This window comes from Ranitomeya imitator, chromosome 4 (assembly GCF_032444005.1).
Source record: "Ranitomeya imitator isolate aRanImi1 chromosome 4, aRanImi1.pri, whole genome shotgun sequence".
Lineage (NCBI taxonomy): Eukaryota > Metazoa > Chordata > Amphibia > Anura > Dendrobatidae > Ranitomeya > Ranitomeya imitator.
The window spans coordinates 206,925,198-206,936,680 of NC_091285.1; the positions used below are offsets into that span (position 1 = coordinate 206,925,198).

The window sequence follows — 11,483 nt, forward strand, 5'->3', positions numbered from 1 at the left end:
CTAAGAAGGGAGGGGTAGTGCAGAAACTTTAGACACATTAAGGTGCAATGTGTGATTAGATCCATGTCAGAAAGAACACCACAGTAAATTGAATAGGAGTAGCACATAGGCTGTAAGTCAGACACTGTGCACGATGTCTGTGACTGGCACCCTACACAAGCCTTATCACTGTGCACTACATTAGTGTGACTGGCGCCCTATACAAGCATTATCCGTGTGCAATTCTAATACAAGGCAAACACCCCCCTCCATGAACAGTAATTGAGTGGTTGTTTCATCAGTATTTGCACCTGTGTTACCAGTGCCTTTATCAAGGGGGGCTGCTGCATCTTATAAGTGCATTCTTTTTCTGACCTGTGTTGGTACATAATGGCTGCCTTTCTCAAACATCGCTTTAATCACAAGGATATGGGGTACTGTATAACTTGCGTTCCAGCGATGGTGTGATTAAAGCAACGTTTGGAAAAAAAGACACAGGACAAGTCAAAACGTACATATGGCTTGTCGCTCTATATTCTTCTAGCCAGCACTTTGGTGAAATCTTCCTAACGCTGAGTGCGGACCTTTTATCTCTCTATGTTGCACGAACTGACAGCACCATAAAATAGTGGCAAAAAAAAACCCCACATTCCAATACTGGGTCACGATCTTGATTTCTTGCAGTAATCGTCATAAAATCACCCTTAGTGCAGACCGCCTATAGATTTTAAACGTCTGGGCACTTCAGCATACTCTGCAATGAAGTTTTAAAACCTCACTGCACAGTAACCAAATGTACAAAGTCAGACAGCTGCTGAAACAGGTGTCCAATTGTCAGATAAAGAGAGGAAAATGTTAGAGCTCTTAAAACCACAGACACAAATGGCGGACAATGGCTTGGTTTGGAACGGGTTACTTAGCCGCAGTGGAAGCTCCACGTTCATGAGCCGCAGGTTTCCTCGCCACTGATTGACAAACACTGATTTACAATTTTCTCCGAGTACAAGGAAAAAAAAGCTGTCAATCAACACACCGGCGAAAAAAGATCCAGCCGCTCACAGAACAGCTGCAGCATAAAAAAAAAGAAGATTTTACGAGAACCATGGCAAGACACCCACTAGGCTTTTCAATGCTAGAATCAAGGTCTCTGCCCCTACTTTATACCGACCACACAATGGGAACCGAAATCCTATTGACACGTTCCCTTTAAAGGCTAAGCTAGGAACACACACATTTTTCAGATGACATCCTTGCACACCTAGACACCCACACGTTCTCTGACTCTATCCTACCACTGGCATCCATATCCTCACTCCATGACACAGACACTGCCACTGCTTTCTACAATGCCACTCTCACATCAGCTATTGACACTGTCGCCCCTGTCATGCATAGCAGAGTGCGACGAACCAGTAGACAACCCTGGCACAATAATATCACTAAAAAGCTTCAGCAAGTGTCCAGAATTGCAGAACGGCGTTGGAAGAAAACACATTCGTAAGATGATTTCACTGCACTCAAACAAGCAACACTTGCATTCAAATCAGCTCTCACCTCTGCTAAACTGGCCAACTTCACAACCCGCGTATCTTCCTTATCCCACAACCCCAAACAGTTGTTCAACACCTTTAACTCCCTCCTCCGCCCGCCACTGCCCCCTCCAAGTTTCCTAATCGATGCCGAGGACTTTGCCATGCACTTCAAAAATAAGATAGACCAAACAAGGCAAATCTTTGTCGTCAAACCACCACAACCCCTTTGTATACCAGACCAATGCCCAAACCCCATAACTTCCCTCTCCAAAATCACTGAAGGGGAGCTTGCTCATCTCTCCAAATAACACCTCCCCTCCTGTGCACTTGACCCCATCCCATCTCCTCCCCAGCCTCACCACCACACTAATCCCATCCCTAACCCATCTCTTCAACCTATCACTAACTTCTGGTACCTTCCCCACTGCTTTCAAACATGCCACAATCGCACCTATCCTTAAAAAGCCATCCCTTGACCCAAGCGCTATGTCCAGCTATCGCCCCATATCTTTGCTCCCATTTGCATCCAAACTCCTTGAGCAGCACGTCCATGCTGAACTTTCCTCTCACTTTGCATCTAACTCTCTCTTTGACAACCTACAATCTGGCTTCTGTCCCCACCATTCCACTGAGACTGCCCTGACCAAAATTACTAACGATTTACTTACAGCCAAAGCTAACAGACAATTCTCTATACTCCTCCTCCTAGACCTGTCCTCTGCCTTCGATACAGTTGACCACTGCCTCCTACTACAGATCCTCTCTTCCTTTGGGGTCAAAGATCTTGCCCTATCTTGGATCTCCTCATACCGTGCCAACCGCACATTTAGCGTTTCCTACTCCCATACTACCTCTTCGACTCGCCCCCTCTGTTGGAGTCCCCCAAGGCTCTGTCCTAGGACCCTTACTCTTCTCACTCTATACACTCGGCCTGGGACAACGCATAAGGTCCTATGGCTTCCAGTACCATCTATATGCTGAAGACTCTGGCCCAGATGTCACCACTCTGCTCTCCAGAGTGTCTATCAGCCATATCCTCCTCCTTCTCCTCTCGCTTCCTCAAGCTCAATGAGGACAAATCTGAACTCATTATCTTTCCTCCATCTCGCATATCTTCCCTACCTGATCTATCTATCAAAATAAATGAAATCACACTTTCCCCTGTCCCCAAAATCCGCTGCCTCGGAGTAACCCTGGACTCTGCCCTGTCCTTCAAACCTCACATCCAAGCTCTCGCCACCTCCTGTTGCCTCCAGCTCAAAAATATTTCCAGAATCCGTCCTTTCGTCAACCCTCACTCTATGCTTGTGCATGCCCTAATCATCTCCCGCCTCGACTACTGCAACATCCTCCTCTGTGGCCAACCTTCTAACACTCTCGCACCCCTCCAGTCCATCCTTAACTCTGCTTCCTGACTAAATAATCTCTCTCCTCGATACACTCCTTCTTCCCCTCTTTGCAAATCCCTTCACTGGCTCCCAATTTCCCAGCGTATACAGTTTAAACTACTAACACTGCCCTACAAAGCCATCCATAACCTTTCTCCTCCGTATATTTCCAAACTAATCTCTCAATATCTTCCCTCACGTAATCTCCAGTCCTCCCAAGACCTCCTACTCTCCTCCTCACCCAACCACCTCCAAGACTTCTCCCGAATATCCCCCATCCTCTGGAATTCTGTGTCCCAACACGTCCGGGTATCCACCACATTTTGATCCTTCAAAAGAAACCTGAAAACCCATCTCTTCAAAGAAGCTAACAGTCTGTAATGACCACACGGCCACCTCTACACCATCGGAGCTACTGCAACCCTCGACCTACTGTCTCCTTCCCCGTAATCCTGTAGAATGTAAGGGCAGGGTCCTCTTCCCTCTGTATCAGTCTGTCATTGTTAGTTTTGTTTACTGTGATATTTGTATTTTGATGTAACCCCTTCTCATGTACAGCACCATGGAATCAATGGTGCTATATAAATAAATAATAATAATCCTAGTTGCTTCCATTTAATTCTCTGAAGATTGTATTTATTTTACTCATTTATATAGAGCAATTAATTCCGCAGCGCTTTACTGACATCATTGCTGTCCCTGATGAAGCTCACAATCTACATTCCCTATCAGTATGTCTTTGGAATGTGGGAGGAACCTGAATAACCTGGAGGAACCCCACACAAACACAGGGAGAACATACAAACTCCTTGCAGATGTTGTCCTTGGTGGGATTTGGAACCAGGTCCCCAGAACTGCAAAGCAACAATGCTAACCACTGAGCCACCTTGACAATATATTTAATATGCAAATGAAGGGGCTGTAATGCACCTTGGCATGGCTGAGAGCTCAGTGCACCGTCACATGCAGAGCAATGAGATACCCTGATGACAGAGCTCATGCGAGCGCTGCCTGGACCCTGATGATGCGCTCTCAGTGTTATTGCTAGCTCTTGTCTGCAGTAGAGTAGGAGCAGCGGTCACAGACCAGAGCTGGTGGTGATAGCCAGCAATGACACGCGTGCAGAGCAGCTGATTGTCAATCATACCATAACAATCCGTAGCTCTGCACCTCCACATCTAGGAAGGCTTGGACCTCGCGAATAGTCTGTGCATTAAAGTCCGATTTGCTCGTGCGTCCAAATATACCCTAAGATTGCATCAAATTTATCAAACAATGTGCAACATTTTAGCAATCAGAGACATATAGGCCTTGGAAAATGGTAGGTCACTATGAAGGCAACTTTCTTTTCCTGGTGACAACTGTAACAAATTGTGAAAAGTAGTAGGGCTGTACTAGTGCTCAGCTTCTAGCCCTGTTCCCAATCCACAGGTACATTATATAGCTAAAAAGCTTTTCATTATGTCCTGCTTAAAGGGATATTCCACTGTAGAAGGATTACCACCTACCCACTTGACACTGGTGGTGCCACTGCGGCCTGAAGATAAATTAAACAGGCCTTACCTCTTCATTCACTGTCTATGGCTCTGATGACGGTCAAACAATGAGCTAATAATTATCCCCTAAACTATAGCACAGTAGAATACCACGTTAAATAAAGTTTCTAACTTCTGAAAAGAACAAAAGGAAATACTACCGGCCTCTACTTTTCCCCACTGGTCCTCCTGGTGTTTGATTACTGGTAGCCTGTTAGTGACCGCAGCAGTCACACACTACGGTTTATCGGCCACTTGTAAACAAACGCTAGGGAGGGATGGATGTAATGGATCACTGATGTAAATACTAGTGGCGAGCAAACGTGCTCGAAAAATGTGTTGGAGACCCCTCCGCCTGTTTGACAGCCGCAACACATGCAGGGATTGCCTAACAAACAGGTGTCGAACACCCGTGAGACATGCAGGTACGGGAACTCAAACATATTTTTCGAGTAGCTCAGCACCCAAGAACGCTCGGGTAACACCTTATTCGAGCACGTTCACGCATCTTTAGTAACTACGGTTTTGACATTTTTTTTAACATTTGCAGGCATTTTTTATTTCGCATCGGTAACCTATTTAAATGGTTATTCCTAAATTGCTGGTTATAGCTTCCCAATAGGATAGGGGTTAACTTTCTGAGTTCCAACCACTTGGACCCCACAGGAACCAGGCTGCGCATAGCTTTGCCTTGAATGGAGGTGGCGCACCTACTCAGATTCCAAAGCCTCCTTCTTGGAATCACTGGAGGTCCCAGCAAGTTGAACCCTCGGCGATCAGTATGTTATCCTCTATCGTATGGAAAAGGGAATACATAGCATTTTGGAAATAAGTTTTTATATTTACAATAGAGATCTATGTACACAAGCGCTAAAGAATTTGTGCACCTAGAATTAATCCCACTACTAAGCAAAAGGGAAAAGTAGAATTAAGGGAGTGGGATAAAGGCACCAAGATCGATCATACACGGCTGAACATTGTCCCCGTGTAGGGGGCATGAAGTGCATATCTGATTATGACCATAAGGCTAAGAACTCATGACTGAGGTTGTGGTCCAAGCGCAGTCTGTGAGAAAACGGACGTCACAAGGACAGCACTGGGGCGAGTACTACTCAACTGGACTGTTCACATAAGAGTTTATGTCACAGAAAAAAATAAAATTGAAGCACGCACTATTACGGTATCTTTCATTTGTCTGATGAGACTCGAATATTCAAGGCTATTGGGTTCATTAAAAAAAACAGGACCCCATATAGGTACGTTTGTGTGAACCCAGCCTCATAATTAGATATACTACAGGGACGATTTCTGGCTGACCACAGTGATGTGCTATGGAGATCACACAGATCACTACAATGTGCCATAAGTCAGGCAGTGTGTTATTAGGCAGATTCCCGGGCGGATCACAGTGATCAGTCAGGCAGTGTTATGTTATTAGGCAGATTCCCGGGCTGATCACAGTGATCAGTCAGGCAGTGTTATGTTATTAGGCAGATTCCCGGGCGGATCACAGTGATCAGTCAGGCAGTGTTATGTTATTAGGCAGATTCCCGGGCGGATCACAGTGATCAGTCAGGCAGTGTTATGTTATTAGGCAGATTCCCGGGCGGATCACAGTGATCAGTCAGGCAGTGTTATGTTATTAGGCAGATTCCCGGGCGGATCACAGTGATCAGTCAGGCAGTGTTATGTTATTAGGCAGATTCCCGGGCGGATCACAGTGATCAGTCAGGCAGTGTTATGTTATTAGGCAGATTCCCGGGCGGATCACAGTGATCAGTCAGGCAGTGTTATGTTATTAGGCAGATTCCCGGGCTGATCACAGTGATCAGTCAGGCAGTGTTATGTTATTAGGCAGATTCCCGGGCTGATCACAGTGATCAGTCAGGCAGTGTTATGTTATTAGGCAGGTTCCCGGGCTGATCGCAGTAATCAGTCAGGCAGTGTTATGTTATTAGGCAGATTCCTGGGCTGATCACAGTGATCAGTCAGGCAGTGTTATGTTATTAGGCAGATTCCCGGGCGGATCACAGTGATCAGTCAGGCAGTGTTATGTTATTAGGCAGATTCCCGGGCGGATCACAGTGATCAGTCAGGCAGTGTTATGTTATTAGGCAGATTCCCGGGCTGATCACAGTGATCAGTCAGGTAGTGTTATGTTATTAGGCAGGTTCCCGGGCTGATCGCAGTAATCAGTCAGGCAGTGTTATGTTATTAGGCAGATTCCTGGGCTGATCACAGTGATCAGTCAGGCAGTGTTATGTTATTAGGCAGATTCCCGGGCTGATCACAGTGGTCAGTCAGGTAGTGTTATGTTATTAGGCAGATTCCCAGGCTGATCAGTCAGGTAGTGTTATTTTATTAGGCAGGTTCCCGGGTTGATCAGTCACGTATATTATTAGGCAGGTTCCCGGGCTGATCAGTCAGGTAGTGTTATGTTGTTATCAGGCAGATTCCCGGGCTGATCACAGTGATCAGTCAGGTAGTGTTATGTTATTAGGCAGGTTCCCGGGCTGATCGCAGTAATCAGTCAGGTAGTGTTATGTTATTAGGCAGGTTCCCAGGCTGATCAGTCAGGTAGTGTTATTTTATAAGGCAGGTTCCCGGGCTGATCAGTCAGGTAGTGTTATGTTATCAGGCAGATTCCCGGGCTGATCACAGTGATCAGTCAGGTAGTGTTATGTTATTAGGCAGGTTCCCGGGTTGATCAGTCACGTAGTGCTATGTTATTAGGCAGGTTCCCGGGTTGATCAGTCACGTAGTGCTATGTTATTAGGCAGGTTCCCGGGCTGATCAGTCACGTAGTGCTATGTTATTAGGCAGGTTCCCGGGCTGATCGCAGTGATCAGTCAGGTAGTGTTATGTTATTAGGCAGGTTCCCGGGTTGATCAGTCACGTAGTGCTATGTTATTAGGCAGGTTCCCGGGCTGATCAGTCACGTAGTGTTATGTTATTAGGCAGGTTCCCGGGCTGATCAGTCACGTAGTGCTATGTTATTAGGCAGGTTCCCGGGCTGATCGCAGTGATCAGTCAGGTAGTGTTATGTTATTAGGCAGGTTCCCGGGCTGATCAGTCAGGTAGTGTTATGTTATTAGGCAGGTTCCCGGGCTGATCAGTCACGTGGTGTTATGTTATTAGGCAGATTCCTGGGCTGATCACAGTGATCAGTCAGGTAGTGTTATGTTATTAGGCAGGTTCCCGGGTTGATCAGTCACGTAGTGCTATGTTATTAGGCAGGTTCCCGGGCTGATCAGTCACGTGGTGTTATGTTATTAGGCAGATTCCTGGGCTGATCACAGTGATCAGTCAGGTAGTGTTATGTTATTAGGCAGGTTCCCGGGCTGATCAGTCAGGTAGTGTTATGTTATTAGGCAGGTTCCCGGGCTGATCAGTCAGGTAGTGTTATGTTATTAGGCAGGTTCCCGGGCTGATCAGTCAGGTAGTGTTATGTTATTAGGCAGGTTCCCGGGCCGATCAGTCAGGTAGTGTTATGTTATTAGGCAGGTTCCCGGGCTGATCAGTCACGTAGTGTTATGTTATTAGGCAGGTTCCCGGGCTGATCAGTCAGGTAGTGTTATGTTATTAGGCAGGTTCCCGGGCTGATCAGTCACGTGGTGTTATGTTGTTAGGCAGGTTCCCGGGCTGATCGCAGTGACGTGCTATGGGATCACTACAATGTGACATGAGCGAGTTTTGTTTTGCAGGAGAAACTTTGTGCGGCCGATAGGGGGCGCACTGGTGGCACGAGCACTGAAGTGAGGGGCACCGCGCACACTCCGGGGGTCACTCATTGATAAGCACTCCTCTAGAGTTACACTGGGGGAGGGGCCGCAGTCACGGGGCCGGGAGCGGTAGCACCGGGAGTGGGCCGGACTAGGCCGAAACTACACACCGAGCCCCGAGTGAGTCCCAAGTCCGGAAGAGCGCGAGGTAGAGGCGGGAGTGGCCACTTACCGCCAGCTCCTCGGGCGCCGCTCCTTTGAGCCCCCGCACAGCTCCGCCCTCCCAGGCCCTCTTCCCCAACGGGATAGACGGATCCGGAGCTCCCTCCCGTCCGGAAGAGCTCTCGTCAAACAGCAGCCTCAGCCGCTTCCCCACCGGGGACACCGGAGCCGCCATGTCTCTCCGGCTGGTTACCCGAGACCACAGCGCGATCACCGGACGTGAAAGAGTGAGCGAGGCCTCTGCAGCACCCGCGGACACAACGCGTTACACAACGACGCCGCCGAGCGGCTGGGAGCGCATTGCGAGGAGTCAACAGCGCTCCGTGTGGTGAGGAGGGAAACGGCCACCAAAACAATGCCTCAAACCGCCCTATGTCGTGTGTAGTCCGGCCTCTACAACATATACTCTAGCGCCCCCTGCTGACAGGGAATAGTATGCAGAGCAACCCACCCCTTCAACTGGGTTAGCAAGTGAGGATTATCATGCACAGCGCCCCTAGTGGTTCGGAGTACACCGTGCGTGCTTATCCTGGAAACAAGTAATGATTCGATTGGTCAATTCGCAGTTGGAGAGAAGCTCATAAGCGACAGAGAGGCGGAGGTGGATACCGGTGACTGGAACGGTGGGATCTGTTAGCACAGTCAAGGAATGCGCATGGGCTCAGTGCACGGCTCGCGACCAATGGGCGTGGCCTGTAGGATCATAAGAGGAGCAATAGGGGAGTACACCGAGGAGGATGGCGCCTGGAAGTGGGTGGGCCCGACCAATGCGGGGAATGGCAAGGGCTAAGTGGACACATGCGCAATACAGTGCGAGCAACACGATGCTGGACCTCCTCCACAGGACACGGCCCTGTCCCTTGCTAGTTTAAAGGGGCTGCATATGTGTGTGTGTGTATATATATATATATATATCTGTTGCCTTAAAAGGAGGGGGGCCCAGACACATTTCCTGCACAGGGGCCCCAAGCTTTCTGGGTCCACCCCTGCTGGGCTCCTATAAATATATATTATTATTTATTTCTATAGCACCATTGATTCCATGGTGCTTTATATGAGAAGGGGTTACATACATGTTACAGATATCACAGTAAACAAACTAACAATGAAGGACTGATACAGAGGGGCGAGGACCCTGCCCTTGCGGGCTTACATTCTACAGGATGATGGGGAAGGAGACAGTAGGTTGAGGGTTGCAGGAGCTCCGGTGTTGGTGAGGCGGTAGCTCCGGTGTTGGTGAGGCGGTAGCTCCGGTGTTGGTGAGGCGGTAGCTCCGGTGTTGGTGTGGCGGTAGCTCCGGTGTTGGTGAGGCGGTAGCTCCGGTGTTGGTGAGGCGGTAGCTTCGATAGTGATGAGGAGGCAGTGGGGTCAGTGCAGGCTGTAAGCTTTCCTGAAGAGATGAGTTTTCAGGTTTTGTCTGAAGGATCCGACTGTGGTTGATAGTCGGACGTGTTGGGGCAGAGAGTTCCAGAGGATGGGGGATATTCGGGAGAAGTCTTGGAGGCGGTTGGATGAGGAGCGAATAAGTGTGGAGGAGAGAAGGAGGTCTTGGGAGGACCGGAGATCACGTGAGGGAAGATATCGGGAGATTAGTTAAGAGACATATGGAGGAGACAGGTTGTGGATGGCTTTGTAGGTCAGTATTAGTCATTTGAACTGGATACGCTGAGGGAATGGGAGCCAGTGAAGAGATTTGCAGAGGAGTAGCGAGGAGAGAGATGGATTAGTCGGGCAGCAGAGTTAAGGATGGACTGGAGAGATGCAAGGGTGTTAGCAGGGAGGCCACAGAGGAGGGTGTTGCAGTAGTGAAGGCGGGAGATGATGAGGGCATGCACAAGCATTTTAGTAGAATGACGATTGAGGAAAGGACGGATTCTGGAGATATTTTTGAGCTGGAGACAACAGGAGGTGGAAAGAGCTTGGATGTGCGGTTTGAAGCACAGGGCAGAGTCCAGGGAAACTCCAAGGCAGCGGACTTCTGGTACAGGGGGAACCGTGATGTTGTTAATTGCGATAGATATGTCAGGTATGGAAGATCTATGAGATGGAGGAAAGCTGATGAGTTCAAATTTGTTCACATTGAGTTTGAGAAAGCGAGAGGAGGAGAAGGAGGATATGGCTGATAGACACTCCGGGATTCTGGAGAGCAGAGAGGTTATGTCTGGGCCAGAAAGGTAGATCGGAGTGTCATTAGCATAAAGGTGGTACTGGAATCCATGGGACTTTGAGTTGTCCCAAGCCAAGTGTATAGATTGAGATGAGTAGGGGTCCTACAGAGCCTTGGGGGACTCCAACAGAGAGAGGCTGGGATGAGGAGGTAGTGTGGGAGTGGGAGACGCTGAATGTGCGGTTGGCACGGTATGAGGAGATCCAGGATAGGGCGAGGTCTTTGATGCCAAAGGAGGAGAGGATCTGTAGTAGGAGGCAGTGGTCAACTGTGTCAAAAGCAGAGGACAGGTCTAGAAGGAGGAGTACAGAGTGTTGTCCGTTAGCTTTGGCTGTAAGTAGGTCATTAGTGATATTGGTCAGGGCTGTCTCAGTTGAGTGATGGGGGCGAAAAGCAGATTATAGATTGTCAAAGAGCAAGTTAGATGAGAGGTGGGAGGAAAGGTCAGCGTGGACGTGCTGCTCCGGGAGTTTGGAAACTAATGGGAGCAGCGATATTGGGCGATAGCTGGACATAGCAGTTGGGTCGAGGGTTGGCTATATGCATACACATGAGCCCAGCAGGGGCGGACACAGACAGCTTGGGGCCCCTGTGCAGGAAATGTGTCTGGGCTCCCTCCTTTTAAGGCGAAAAAGCTATATATATATATATATATATATATATATACAGTTAGGGCCAGAAATATTTGGACAGTGACACAATTTTCGCGAGTTGGGCTCTGCATGCCACCACATTGGATTTGAAATGAAACCTCTACAACAGAATTCAAGTGCAGATTGTAACGTTTAATTTGAAGGGTTGAACAAAAATATCTGATAGAAAATGTAGGAATTGTACACATTTCTTTACAAACACTCCACATTTTAGGAGGTCAAAAGTAATTGGTCAAATAAACATAACCCAAACAAAATATTTTTATTTTCAATATTTTGTTGCAA

At 48.1% G+C, this 11,483-nt stretch overlaps 1 protein-coding gene across 1 annotated transcript in view; it reads right to left on the reverse strand.

Moving 5' to 3' along the window:
* The window catches only part of KDM3B (lysine demethylase 3B), a 101,596-nt gene extending 92,816 nt beyond the window's left edge, over nt 1–8,780 (reverse strand). Inside the window, exon 1 of the mRNA XM_069764317.1 lies at nt 8,389–8,780. Within this exon, the coding sequence (XP_069620418.1) occupies nt 8,389–8,553 (165 nt within the window). The 5' untranslated portion in view covers nt 8,554–8,780. The remainder of the gene's footprint in view (nt 1–8,388) is intronic.
* Between the last annotated feature and the right edge of the window lie 2,703 nt (nt 8,781–11,483).